The sequence below is a fragment of the Protopterus annectens genome, chromosome 7.part0, assembly GCF_019279795.1.
Source record: "Protopterus annectens isolate FY-2018-M chromosome 7.part0, PAN1.0, whole genome shotgun sequence".
Taxonomy (NCBI): domain Eukaryota; kingdom Metazoa; phylum Chordata; order Ceratodontiformes; family Protopteridae; genus Protopterus; species Protopterus annectens.
This window is the reverse complement of record NC_056739.1, coordinates 1,593,408,525-1,593,423,939: the sequence shown is the minus strand read 5'-3', so window position 1 is coordinate 1,593,423,939 and position 15,415 is coordinate 1,593,408,525. Positions and strand designations below refer to the sequence as shown.

At 38.3% G+C, this 15,415-nt stretch overlaps 1 protein-coding gene across 2 annotated transcripts in view; it reads left to right on the top strand.

Moving 5' to 3' along the window:
* FGD3 (FYVE, RhoGEF and PH domain containing 3) overlaps positions 1-15,415 on the top strand; it is a 1,715,774-nt gene that overhangs the window by 791,865 nt on the left and 908,494 nt on the right. For both annotated transcript variants that reach the window (XM_044078146.1, XM_044078147.1), the window contains exon 8: positions 10,548-10,686. In XM_044078146.1, coding sequence (XP_043934081.1) covers positions 10,548-10,686 — 139 coding nt within the window. The remainder of the gene's footprint in view (positions 1-10,547; positions 10,687-15,415) is intronic.

Here is a 15,415-nt window from a genome sequence, read left to right as displayed (position 1 = left end):
TTATATTAGTAATTATCAGTGCTTGATCTGAAATAGTTAATAGATGTGTCAAAGTTCTCAATTAAATGCACGTTTCTGTGAAATATAATTTCTGTATAATCTAACCCAGTTATTGTATCTTGGGAATTCATATTATCAAATATGTTCATAAATTTCTTCAAAAATCTACTCAGTTTTGTTATATTTTCCCTTTTAGGCACCTCAGGTATACCTTCATTGTTGCAAATCAAATTGCATTCCCCACCTATGAGTAATATTCTCTGCTAAAAGCTGACTACTTCTCTCATGTTTTTAAACTCCATAATAACAGTTTAAGGTGGAATATAAATACATGTCAGCATAATCCTCATCCCTTGCCAGTAGCTGCTTACTACACACAAATCTGCCATCATTATCATTTTCCTGTTCTGTCATTATTGACGTGTCTGTAGCAGTTAACAGAAGTACTAGTCTTTTCCTTTTTCCCCAATATTTTGATGAATATCCATCTTGAAATTCTTTTTTTATCAAATTCACAAACTCACTTCTTTCCAAATGTGTCTCCTGTACAATTGCTATTTGTACTCTGCATTTCTTAATATAATTGAATATTCTTTCCTTTTTGTCAATACCTGTGAGACCAATCACATTCCAAGATTATATGGAATACGTCACTGTTATGGTAAGTCATTATTTCCACCTATTATATATGACGTTTTAATGTATATTTCCAGCTTTTGTGATACATGTACTCATTATGTTTGGCAAGTTAATCCTTTGTACAGTTTTTTCTTATCATCAACATTGGGTCCTATGTCACATTTTATGAGACTTTTTGTTTTAATGAAAACAATCAAACAGAAAACTAAGCACACCCCAAAACGCTCCCATAACTTGTTAATACAAAATGTACAAACCTATGTACATCATCAAATAATAAAGTGTAAACCTTCTTATTTGAATAATTCTCCCAAATAAACAGTTGCAAACACATGACAATTACCTTAAAATTGAGGTTATGCATGCTAAGACATGTTATTGCATGTGCTTCTACTTACACTAATCAATATCTGTTCTTTTTATATCTTGATTCCTTTCCCAGATGTGAAGAACAACTTGCATGCTTTCAGAAAACATTAATTTTTAGCCTCAAAGAAACCCATGTTCTGGCTTTTTATTGCACTATTTTCAGGTTGTCTCCATGGAAACATAACATAAAAGTCGTGTAGTTTTCAGCTGCAGGCTTCTAAAGACAATCTGAAACATTTATTGCTAAAGGAAAATGTTTCATTTTAGTCAGTGTTCTTTTATTTACTTGTTTCCACTTAAAATTTATTAGATTAAGGTCAAAGGTCTTAATCCAGGCATTTGCAAAAGTAAGAGAAAACATATCAGCTCTTTATATTTCTCATTACAAAGGCATGCGTCTGGAGCATTTCTCCCTGGGCCTCAGATGAAAATTGGCTCGTTCCAAGTCAGACTTTCCCAGTTACAAAATGTAAAATAAATAAATAAATGAATATAAATATATTATGATTTGTGTACATTTGCACCCCATCCACCACATCACTAACCCAAGATTATGGCCTATTGACTTAAACATGCTTTTGTCCAGCATTTTTTTTTCTCTTTTTGCATTGTAATGCCTATATTTCTTAACAGTAAAAAAGTAGAAAGAAAGAAAAAAGGCATCTGTTTATTTTAGTATCTTTATCACAAACAAGAAAAACTAAAAATGCTTTACTATAAAATATGCAATTTACATTGTGAAAACTTGCATAGAAATACTGTTAAGAACAGAAGTTGCTTTACTTACAGTTACCTCCCCCCTTGTCCTTCAAAACATTAATGACATAAAGTGAGGCAAATGCCTTTCAGTTCCCTACAAGTTTAACAAAAATCAACAAATGTCTACTCTTTCCACTTTTTTCTTAGACATCCCTATTTCACAAATGAGATTGATGCTTTGCAGTCTCACATTTATTCACTAATTTCTTTGTTGCTGGTCTTCTTCCTGTTCATCTCCATCTCACAACTTCAGATTCTGGTTCAGTTCCAAGGTACTTCTAAGTTGTCTAGTCAATTAATGTGCCTTTTTCTATTTATCAAACATTTTCCTTTGGAACAGTGGAAAATATTTCACTGGCAAAGTCTCTCCATGTTCATAGGTTCATAGGTAGGTACTAGGCTATTGGCCCTAGGGCCTATATAAGCCTAGCGAAAAAGGTACCATGACTTTTGCCACCCAAGAAAATTATTTTCCTGTGCCCCTGTCGAGCAGAGCCACAGAGGTGATCCCCGGGGTGAATTTCCTATTTCCCATCTAGTCATCAAGATTTTTCTTGAAGAGTGCTAATGAGGAGCTTTGTTTGATATAGAAAGGTAGTTTGTTCCAGAGTATGGGAAGTCTCTGGGACAGGAATCTATCCCTCCAGCATGTTCTGTTTATTATGGTAACAAGGTTTAGGTCCCTAGAGTGTGTAGCTCTGAGAGATTGTGATTTCTTTAAGTGGAGCATGTCCAACAGCTCTGGGTTTGACATAGCTTTGTATGTTAGGCAGAGATCGCCTCTGAGTAGGCAATATGCAATGGAGTAAAGCTGGAGTTTTTTGAGATGGTCTGCATAGGGCATCTGTTAGAGGCCAGTAATCTTCTTTGTGAGGTATTTCTGTGGCCTTTCCAGTTGTTGTAGATGTCTTGTGAGGTACATACCAAAAGGGGCATTGTACTCTATAATTGGTCTAATGAGGGATGAGTAGAGGGGAACAATGACATCTTTTTTCCTGGATGAGAAACCTTTTGTAATGAGGTGTGCCACATAGAAGGATTTCCTGACTACTGTGGCGATGTGATTATCCAAGGAGAGACTACTGTCCACCTGTGTCTCAAGGTCTCTTATCACACTTTCAGTGTTAAGTAAACTACCACCTATGTGGTGGCTCATGGGTACAGAGTTTTTACCAAATGGGATGACAATGAACTTTTTGACATTGAGCTTGAGGCCATGGCTTTGACACTAGGCATCTGTCTTAGTGAGGCCCTTTTGTAGGATATCCATATTGTTAGGAGTTTCGATTATGGCTCCTAGTTTGCAGTCATCTGTGAACTTCATTAGCCAAAGATCTTCTGTGTTAGCGTGTACTTCAGAAAAGTAGATACCAAACAGGAGAGGACCCAGGACTAAACCCTTTGGTACTCCAGTTGTCACTGGTATGAAGTCTTATTTGGAGTATGCTACTTTCACAGGGTGGGTTCTGTCAGTGAGCCAGTTGGCAACCCATCTTGTGACATAGGGATTTATACCTATTTTAGTGAGTTTATCTATAATTCCAGAGTGGGGGGTTGTGTCAAAAGCCTTGGCGAGATCTAGATAGGCTGTGTGAACCACCTTACCTTTCTCTAAGGCTTTCGTGACTGCTTCAAAGAAGTCTGTCAGGTTTAGGAGACATGATCTGCATTTTACAAACCTGAACTGGGTGGGGTCCAAAGTTTGGAGATTACCAATGCCTTTGTTTATAAGTTCCATGATGATACATTCCATGGCCTTGCAGACCAGGCTCGTCAGGCTAATGGGGTGGTAGTTCCTGGGGTCTGTGGTGGCTCCCCCTTTGTGGAGTGGAATAACCATTGCTGTGTGCCATTCAGTGGGCACAAAGCCTTAGGTGAGGCTATGATTGAATGTGGTGCTTAGGTGGGGTGCCAGTTCATTCTGTAGTTCATGTAGAACGCAGCCTGGGATGTTGTCAGGTCCCATGGATGCTGCATTCTTGGCTTTGTAGAGTGTGGTTTTTACCTGTGCAGCCATGATTACAGGAACTTTGCATTCTTCTGGTATAGAGATGAGCCCTTTAGGAGGTGAGAGGGGGTAAAGTTAGCACTGAACCTATCTACCAGGATGTTGGCAATATCAGTTGGTTCTGTATATTTAGTGCCATTGTGCTGTAACTCGGAGCAGATATGAGTGCTACCATTGAGATTCTTGACATAGCTATAGAATGCTTTGTGGTTGTCTTTAGAATCAGTGGCGATTTTGTTTTCGTAACTAGCTTTGGAGAATTCTTTGAGGGATCTCAGCTTCTTACTGAGGCTGACTACGGAGTTCCTCCAATCATGGGATTTTACTATTTTTTGCAACAGTTTCTTTCTTCTGTTGTAGAGTTTGTTTATGGCAGGGGACCACCAGATTGACTTCCTTTTTTGGAGGATAGCATCTTGGTTCTGTTAGGGATAGCATGATCCATGCACTCGTGTAAGTGCTTATAAAGTGCATTTGTGTAGGATTCAGCATTTGTACCTCTATTGTTCATCTGCATGGGTGTCGTGAAGTTTGCCACTTCTGTCTTAAGAAGCGTGAAGTTGGCTTTGGAGAATTTTTTACGGTGGTTTTCCTAATGGGGGTGGGGGCGGAATGTGGATGTCTAGGGAGATTAGCTTGTGGTCGGATCTGACCAACAAGGAATTGACCTCTGGTGTTGAACACTGGTCACCCATGTTTGTAATGACCAGGTCTAGGATATTGCTGCCCCTGGTAGGGGTGTAGATAAGTTGATCCTAGGCATTGGAATTTATGAATTCCAGAAAACGTTGAGCAAAAGAGTTGGTACATGAGTAGTTTTCTCAGTTAATGGTGGGGTAATTCAATTCACCCATTATTAGGGTGTTGGGTTGTACCCTAATATTTTCCAGTGTATCAAGAAATGAGGAGTGGGAATCTTGGGACATGGTGGGGGATCTGTAGCAAGTTATAATTTGGATTGCGGTCTTGCCCAGAGTTAGTCGCACTTAGATAATCTCAGATGCATTATGCTGAGCAACTAGCCTGGAGTTGTGGATATCCTTAATGAATATGGGCATGCCTCCGCCTTTAGTGTTTCTGTCCAGGTTAGGTGGCCGAAAAGTGTGGTATGAATTATAGCTTGGTAATGCAGGGGTGCTCTCTGGAACCTTGAACCAGGTCTCTGTCACTGCACAGATGTCAATGTTCTCCATTTTTAGGATTGCCTCAAGTGAGTGTATTTTGAGGTTTAGACTTCTAGCATTGAGTAGCAATACCCTCAGATTTTGCTTGCTCATACCTGTTACATTGGTGAATTTTTCATTTGAACCTTGCCTAAAAAAGACACTATAGGGGTGGCAAGAGCCTTAGCCAGTATCTGGACTCCCAAGGGCAACAGGTGCAGGCCATCTCTGGCAAAGCATCATAGTCTGTTGATCATGTCATCTCAGGCAGACAGATACTGGATCCCTTTAGAATGACACCAGAAGCTTAGCCAGTTGTTGAAGTCAATCATTTTGTCCTTGTACTGTGGTATCATTTTGGGTGATGGCATGATGCTACTCAGGGCTAGAGTCATACCTGCCTGGGCTACAAGGTCGGAGAGCTCCTCCATGTCTGTTTTTATGTAGTCCAGGGAGGTTCATCTCAGGTCATTCACACCAACATGGACAATGACAGAGTCATATTTGTACTTGTGGAGTCCATGCATTATGTGGCGGATCCTTGCACCTGACAGGAAGCTGACAGTAACTTTCTCCTTGTTTAGGCTGGTGAGTGGAACATCAGTGTGCCTGACTGTTGAGTCACCTATGACTAGAGTGTTGGGTACATTGTTATGCCTTATGGGCTGTGGTTGAGTGGCACACTGAGTTTGTAGGCTGTATATCATTTGGGCTGTGTTGGGGGGGTGGATGTTGCTTGTGTTTCTGCTTTGGATGTCTCTGTTACTTGGGCAGATTTTTATTGAAAGCCTCCGCAAATTTAGGTGTGTGTTTTGTGTTTCTATGTGTATGCTTTGATGGTGTAGGTTTTGAGGGACTGTGTGATGAGTGTGGTGTGGTGCAAGTGTTTACCTTCTCCTCTTGACTGTCTAGTCCAGTCTTGGGTGAAGAGAGCTTTGCTTCCACTTTGGCGATATCAGTGCATCTCTCACAGGTGGTACTGTTGGGTGTTCGGAGGAGAGGGTTGTCTCTGTACATGAGGCAATTGTTGCATTGCCCCAAGATGCCCAGATTCATCAGGTATACAGGAGACAACACCAGGAGCTTGACCCTTAGACATGCCTGGGTAGTTGCTTATTTATTAAGTACTAAATACTGTTTTCCCCTAGACAAGTGAGGAAAGTTAAGTGCTATAGCAATTTGTAGCTTATTTAGTGCTTACAATGAGTTCTGAAGAAGTGCTGAACTCAAAGAAACAGAGTTGAGTGCTAAAATTAAAAAAAAAACTGGCTAGTTCTAAGGGAAAATTTGAAGAGCAGACTTTATGGCACTGGGAAAAGTTTAACCCTAGCTAAGCGGCAATGCATAAAGTGTATTTTTTTTAATATAACAGCAAATGAAGAAACTGATTTAAACAAATTAACCAATTAACCAAAAAAAGGCTGAAAACTGAGCCCTGATCCAAAAGTCTTCGATCAGAAAAGTTCTCACTGCACACTCCTGCCACTAGGGTGCAGGGGAACCTTCTCCAAACTAAGATGGTCTGGATTAGTGCTCAAGTTATACAAACAAAGCTAGATTCAGCAGGTCTGAATTTAGTCTATACTACAGTAAACAAGGCGTACCAATTTCAGAAAGAAACAGTTCAAATAAGCAGGTACAAAAAGCTGAAACTCCCAGCTCAAAAGGGCAGAATCTACACTCTCCTCCCACAAGAGTGCAGACCACACCTTCTTAATGTAAAATAACTGGCCCAAAGCCCAAGTGCTTAAAACAGAACTAATACACTTTTAGACTAACAGACACTAAGCCTTCAGTCAGCAACTCCCAACTTAGAAGGATGTAAGCTACCTGTCCTGCCACAACAGTGCAGACCACAAACCTTAATGTAAAACAACTGGTCTGAAGCCCAAGTGCTTCAACCAAAGGCTTAGAATAGCAGTTGCAATTTAATTAGGCTACTAACAAGCAGCAATAAATGCAGCAGAATAAATACAATTAAGTACTTTTAAGAACAGGCAGCAAAAGCAAAATAAAGTAATAAAGTAGGATGAAACACAAACACAGTAAAACAGATGAATAAAGTGCAACTTTTTATATACAATAGAAAATGAGCAAATTGATTTAAACAAATTACCCAATTAACCAGTAAAAAAGTTCAAAACTGAGCCCTGTTCCAGCTATCTTCAATCAGACAAGTAATAACAGAACACTCCTGCCACTAGGAAAACTTCTCCAAAAAAGATGGCCTGGATTAGTGCTCAAGTTAAACAAACAAAGCTAGATTCAGCATGTCTGAAGCTAGTCTATGTTACAACAAGCAAGGCACACCAATTTCAGAAAGAAACAGTTCAAATAAGCAGGCACAATATGCCTTTAACCAGAAATTCCCAGCTCAGAAGGGCAGAATCTAGCCTCTCCTCCCACAAGAGTGCAGACCACAAATCTTCTTAATGAAAAATAGCTGGCCTGAAGCCCAAGTGCTTAAACCAGAACTAATGCACTTTTAGAATAACAGACACTAAGCCTTCAATCAGCAATTCCCAACTTAGAAGGATGTAAGCTACCTGTCCTGCCACAACAGTGCAGACCACAACCTTCTTAATGTAAAACAACTGGTCTGAAGCCCAAGTGCTTAAACCAAAAGGCTTAGAATAACAGTTACATACTCTAGGGACCTAAACCTTATCACCACAATAAAGAGGACATGCTGGAGGGATAGATTCCTGTCCCAGAGACTTCCCACACTGTGGAACAGGCTACCCATCTATTTCAAGCAAAGTTCTTCATTAGCACTCTTCAAAGAAATCTTGATGAGTGGATGGGAAATATACCACAGGGATCACTTTTGTGTCTCTGTTCAACAGTGGCACAGGAAAATAACTATTTTGGGTGGCGTAAGCCAGGGAACCTTGTTGGCTAGGCTTACATAGGCCCTTGGGCCAAAAGCCTAGTACCTACCTATGAACCTATAATTAAGCTACTACCAAGCAGAAATAAATGCAGCAGAATAAATACAACTGAGTACTTTTAAGAAGAGGCAAAAGCAAAATAAAGTGCAATTTTTTTTTGGTAAAGTGCAAGGAGAGAGCAAGGAGGAGCAGAAGAAAAATTCAATGTTAAAAACCTAAGTGGGTTGGCCTTCTCAGATGTTCTCTCTGTATTAAGTAGAGTGAACACCAGACTGGGAGGGTGTCCCAGATCAAATTTACCATAGGGGCGGGCAACTGCAAAGCCACTGACTATAACAACACCATAAGAATAGGTGGGAGGGAAAAAGTTTCAGGACAGATAAGAAACAGAAAACAATGCCAGAATATATATACAATAATTCAGTCAGACAAAATTAAGACAATGCAGACATCTGTAAGGTTAAAATGCCAAGAAATATACTTATCAATCAGCGATATATTTCCAGATTGTTTGAGAATCACACTTCAGCCAGAACATCAGGAATTTCCAACAGTGCTTTATTATCAGAGGAATGAGAAGCAGAGTTCCCTTCTGCTTGATGGCTCATTTTTGTTGGCCAAACTTTTATATTTTCTCCTTTGCCTGTTCTGCATCAAAACATGATTTTGACCTCCAGGTAAAATGTTCTGAAGACAACCTGATACAGCAGATTTGAATTTCAAACCTGCCTCTCGACACTCCCTGATTGCTGGAATAAATCTGTTTCCCTTTTGCTTGGCGTTCAGTAAATAATCCTTTTACACAAGCAGTCTGCTGACTTCAACTTTTAATACTTTGCACTTTTGCCACAGTTTTGTCAGGATCAGCTTTTTCTGCTTGTAGATTCACATCTGTACTAATACGGGTCTTGGCTGCTTTCTCATGGCCAGAGTTTGAGTAAACACATGGTATCTTTTTCAATTAACAGTTTCTGCTGTGGAATACCAGTCCAGTTGCTTATTTCAGCCTTCATAAAGTTAATATAGTCTGTTCTTTCTAGTTTCTGTGGGACAGCAGAAAATCTCAGTTTCCCTATGTGCTCTGTCCTCTAATTCTACCATTTTATGAAGCATTTCTTCTTGAACAGTATCATGGTCAGCCAGCCTTTTCTGCATTTCATCCCCTGAATTTTGCAGTTTCATCAGCTTATCCGATTATCTGTTTAAAGTTTTTTTTCCATTTTATTCCAGCTTTTTGTTATTTGAGTTGATATTCTCCTTCATTGTTTCATTTATTGTAATCATCTCTAAGCATATTTGACTTATTTTCCTCTAGTCTACTGGAAGAAATGTCTTGCACCAAAGCTAGAACTTGGACTGCTTTTTGCTGAACAGCTGCAGGATTCTTCCCACTCAGCATTTTCTCTTTACCTTTTCCAGTTGATTTTGTTTTAAGCTCTCTTAATTTCATCTTTGCTGTCATCCAGACAGTGTACTCAATAGCTGACAACTGAATTTATGAAAGGTGTAGAGTTTTTGGCATTGTTTTTCAGTTACATTTTTCTCAGTGGGACAGCTGAAGTGAAGCTGTTAATCAGTGTGCAGCCATCTTGGAAAGTCAATGTTAATCACTTATGACTGAAAATGAATAGAACACTGGTAGTAAGGAGGTATAGGGTGAATTAAAGGATGACTAGACCACTGATAATAAGGGGTATTACCAGGATTTTTAATGTCCAGCTTCCAGACTGTTGACTTCCTCCTTAGAGTAACATAACTACCCCTTTTCCAATTGTATGTATTCTAAATATGAAATTAAATATGCTACATACATACATACATACATGCATATATACCAAAAGTCTTACCTTTGAAGCCTTTAATTGGATAGCTAGTAATGCAAAAACTTATTTCTGTCTGGACACTATAATTTTTGCTGGCTTATTTGTTTCATTTTTAAGTCTAAAAGAGAAACATCCTCTGCCTTTGTGTTGGGAAGGTATTGCCTCTTTAAAAATTAATTTGCATACCATAGTTTACACAGAGTATGCCTGACTACACCCTTGTTAAAAGTTTCCACCGTGACCTGTAATGACTGTTTCATCCCCTACATTACTTGGATGTTCAATAGATTTACATGCACCTTGATGTAAGCAGTCATGCACCATGGAGGTCTACTATCACATCCCAATTTAACAAGCAATAGTCTGGCATAGCTTTAGTCCATTAGAAGCACCTGTTATTTGTGTAATAAAACACAATATCTACATTAGCCCATGCATTAAAACTGTCACTTGCAGAATTTAACTTGATCTATGAATATATGCTCACATGATACTGCATTTTGCACAGTTTGTCCTATGACTCCTTCACCTGCTTGATCATATTCTTTCCTAAGTATGGTGTTCACTTGCAGTAGTGCATTTTTAGGATTCTACTTGCTGGCTATTCTATCTTTCTGATCAGTGCAGTATGCTTTATAAATGATTTGCTGTGTCCATTGTTTGAATAACTCTGGATCTTCTAGATAAAGTAGTTGGTCTGTTCACTAAGAGCAATGTTCCTTTTCCTTAGAAAGATGTGTTTCACCTTTTCTGTTCTTAAGAACCTTATTTTAAGTTGGTCCTAACTCACCACCAACATCAAACCTTTTTAACTTTGTATTTCATAATTATGAAAAATGAAATGCCATGTCCTGATGTTATTTAACCTCATTTTTCAATTTTATATCTGCAACAGAAAGAAGAAATTTGTGGAAACCTGACATTGCAGCATCATATGCTGGAGCCAGTACAGAGGATCCCTCGCTATGAGCTTCTTCTGAAGGACTACCTCAAGAAACTTTCAGATGACTCCCCAGACCGGAAAGATGCTGAAAGTAAATGCTTATATTATTTAAGCTGAATTATTATAAATGGCCAAATATCACATATATTATTTCTGAAATCTGGAATTATAGATATATATTTTATGACATATACTCATTTCCTTTTTCATGTGCTGCAAATCACAATCTTTATTAGAGCTTTTTAAATGGAAACTAGGACTGTACAGAATTTTCAGGTAAAATTAGTAGAATTATAGTAAAATAATGCAGAAAAATTATAAAGCATATGCTCTAATGTTTCAGATGATTACAAACCAAATTTGAGGAAGGGTCTCACCATAGGTGAATATCTTGTAAAATATAATCTAAAAGTGCAGTCATTACCAATTAACTGAAGTATGCTGTGTCTGTACTGAAATATGTGTAGAGTTTTCATTCTCAAGTATTTTTTCTGCTTCCATAAGAAATTAATACTTTTCAAATTTATATAGTGACATCTAACTGGCATACATGCACAATCATCTGGAGACAATACAGATATGGCCTAACTCAATAAGCCTTATCTAACGTGGTAAGATGTGAGCACTGAACAGCGTTTTGGGTCAGTGTATGGTTTGAAAACAACCATTCACGAAATGCAGTTGTTTTACGGAAGAGGGAATACTAAAAGTGTGGAGGAAGTTTCTAATGTTGCATGTTGTAATTTTTTAACAGTAACACAGCATATAATGAAATTGCACAACTAGCCAAATTATACTGGTTTTGGTCCTTATTACCAGAAATACGCTCTGACTTCTGTAGAAATTGATAAGCTTTGATGTAGGGAACCACTTAATCCTCATGACAAATAAGCATGATTATGCAGATACCCCAGCATGGGGGAAAGCAGTACCCTATTTCAGTTAATTTCTTGCCCTGTATAGTTACTAAGGTAACATTTCTTCAGTTCATTTGGAGTTTAATGGGCAATTGTTTCAGCTTACCAAATCATAACACATTTTATTGAGGATAACTAGCATGATATATGCACAAGTGCACAACAGTTTAAAGGGTTGTTGTTGTTGTTTGTCTTTTGGCTTTTCCGGGTTAGGGATCGCCACAGCAGAACTCCAGTCCACTAATGATTGGCAGTAGATTTTCATGAACGCTGAGGTGCCAGCTCGATGTCCAACCTTCAGCGAATGCATGCCCATTTACGCATGTCTTTCGAATGCCCACCCAACCACGGGGAGGACATGCAGACTCCACACAGAAGGCACTCCCGCACTCCAGTAGAGAATCGAACGGGAGAACTTCTTGCTGTGAGACAACAACGCTACCGCTGCACCACCACTAAATGTAAATAAAAATACCTTAATCCACTGGAAATATATAGAACTGTTAAGAGATAAAAACACATTCATAGAAACTGAGTAGAATCAGAAACTAAGACAGACCTATTTAATTAGAGGAAATTTTGATTTTTGATTTTCATTATGTTTTGCTCACATGTCCTGGAGTTATTGTAATTATACAATATGGGCATTTTGTACTTGAACACAACAGACAATATGTCAATATGCATATTTCTTCTTGGAAAGGGCACACAGAACTTACATGGAGAAGATGGCGGCCTTCTCCCACAGTGTTACTTTTTCTGTCTGGGAACAGCATAATGTGCCATGTTGTTAACTATTTAAATACTTTTGATACCTTTTCAATGGGAGCCTACACAGTCATTATGGGCATTCTTTTGCTATAGCACCCATTGATAGCAATTTTTCTTTCTTTTTTTTTTTTTTGACATGCATAAAAGTGAATGTAAAACATGAATGCTGTCAGTGGTCTCAAAAAGTGATTACAGGGCCTAAAACATGGATTGCTTTAAAGCACTGTCTCTATGCTTGATCTCTTACTGATTACTAAGCAGGGATCAGTGCCTAGAATATAAAGCATCCTCTGACCAAATAGTCATGGACCTGCTGCATATCCGCAAATCAGTTGGTACCAGAAATACTTGCTCCAGAGATGTGAACATTTTATACAACATAAACAGAACAGTATGGAGGGACAGGTATATTTCTCTGAGGATACCTCTTCTCAGGAGCAAACTTCCCCTCCACACAAAACAAAGCTCATCCCCATCCTTATTTAAGTGCAACTTGGATTTATGGATGGGCAATAGGAGATTTACCCTACGGCTGCCCCCAGTACCACTAATGGACAGGGGCAGAACCTAAATCTCTCTGTCTGTCAGTAGGATCCCTTTAAATTCTGTATGGCATGACCCCAGAAATAATCACTGTCTTATGGGTAGCATATAAATACAGATCTGAGAAAAGGACAGGGTAAATTTTAATACCAGATGGAGATGGATGGCTAGGCTTAAATGGCCTATGAGGGCAGATAGCCTAGTTCTCCCCTATGAACCCATAACAGAAAAATACATATACTGGTTCTTCAAATAAGTTATTTAAAACTATAAAAAATAATATTGTGGTTGCAGTAATGATTAGAGGTATGTTTTTTCTCCTTGTGGTGCGTTATGCGTTTCATAAGGATGCTGTTAACAAGGTATTCTTCTCTGCCATCTAATTCTATTGTTAAGAGACAGATATTTGTTCTATTATCTTGTGCTTCTGTTTTACATTTTTCAATTAACATTAAGCTTTACATGACATTCATGTAAGAGTATTTCTTATGAATGGCACCTTATTTTGTTGCCAAGCATTTGAGAATGGTTTTCTTGTATATAAGAGAAATGAGTAAAAATTAGAGATAGTTCTGAAAGTACATCTTAACTGTAATCTGGCTAACAAAAGCTGATTGTAATTGTCACAGAATCAGAGATTTCAGAATTAATCTCCTGCCAATGCTACATAAGTAATCCATATATAGAGGGATTCATGTTGATCTATCAAAAGTGGTTTTGATGAATGCAATTAAACCAAAATCAGTCAGCCAAATCTGCCTTTAGTTAACATTGAAACTAATTCTTTGCATGAGTCAAGCCCCCCTGTACCTCCCACCCCCCAGAATTATATATATATATATATATATATATATATATATATATATATATATATATATATATATATATATATATATATATATATATATATATGGATCTACCTGACTACGTCGACTCGGCAAAACAGCAAAAATGACTTCACCGATGCCAGAAGATCGACAAGGCAGAAGACCGACGGAGAAAGACACTGACGCTGAGAACACTGAGATGGGGAAAGGATGTGTAAGTATGCGTTAGTGACGGACGTTAGGGTGCGAGTAAGGTAAGTGTGCGATGTTGATGGTGTGTAGGGATAGGGGTGGGATAAGTGAGTTAGGGTTAGGGCGCGGATTAGGTGAGGGTGCGAGTAAGGTAAGTGTGCGATGTTGGCGGTCGGTAGGGGTGGGATAAGTAAGTTAGGGTTAGGTAAGGGTGCAGTAGTGATAGTTTTTGGGTTATGGGCGGGTTAAGTGAGTTAGGGTTAGGGCGCGGGTTAGGTGAGTGTGCAATAGTGACGGACCTTATGGTAAGGGTTTGGGTTAGGGTTGTAGATAGTTGTGTATGTATGGGTTATTGTTGGTTTGTAAGGATTTTGGTGTGCTTGTGTTGTGTGTGTGGGTTTTGGATAGGGGATTTGTTTTGTTTGTTGTTATGATGTGTATGTATGAGGTGTCGTGTTTGTGAACTGTCGATTATGTGTATGTATGAGGTGTCGTGTTTGTGAAATGTCGATTATGTGGTGTCGGTGAAGTCGTTTTCGCTGTTTTGCCATGTCGACGTAGTCAGGTAGATCCATATATATATATATATATATATATATATATATATATATATATATACCAAATATACCAAATCGGAGGCAGCATAACAGTAGAGAAAAAGGCATTCTGCACTTTCATTGAAGGCGGTTTTGGTGAAATGGCCTTGATTTATTTGCATTTGCTGAAATCGCCTTTGACAGATTGACATGCTGGCTACAAAAAGGGGTAACTATATTGTTGGGAATTTAAAAAATGTTAGATTTGTTCTCTGAGTTGCAAAAACAAAACAAAACCAACCAAACAAAAAACAGAACACTTGAAAAAGGAATGAAGTCAATCATTTTTATAGAATTTCTCATTTTTGCAGGCACTTGATGTGAGATAAGGACACTTAGCTGAAATGCAGCTTACTGCATCATGCTTTAATTAAAGCGTGCCAGTGTCAAACTGGTTTCAACATTTATTGCTATGGAGAGCAAAGTGTACATCCGAATGACGCCTCTAGATGCATCTGCAGTTATTGCTACGTACACATTTTAAAAAAATTAATCTTAAAGCTTACACAATGGAAGCTCAAATGCATTAATATTTGACCTCTGTCTAGTACAGGTAAAGAGATATTAACTGTTGTTTTTATGATATTAATTTATATAGATATAATGTTCACATTTTTCTAAATTTCTCAACAACCAAGTAACACAGTTAGAACTCATTGGCCTCATATGGAAGCTCTCAGCTAGACGAATAAAATGCTGTTGACAGTGTGTGTAACTTGAGTGGTTGCTGCGATTTAGTAAGTTGTTTACAAAATATTACAAATGTGATAGTTACTGTGTTTACTGTAACATATAAATTTCTGTTTAAGACCTAGAACTTAAAGAATACTGACTACCACTATAAAATAGTTTGTGCTGAAGAGTTTCCCATTTATATTTCTTTCATAACCCCCATGGTTCCAGAGATACGAATATTTGTTTGAAACATAAGGACATAATTTGATTCTGTCAAAAGGCTTAGGCCCATTGGAAGT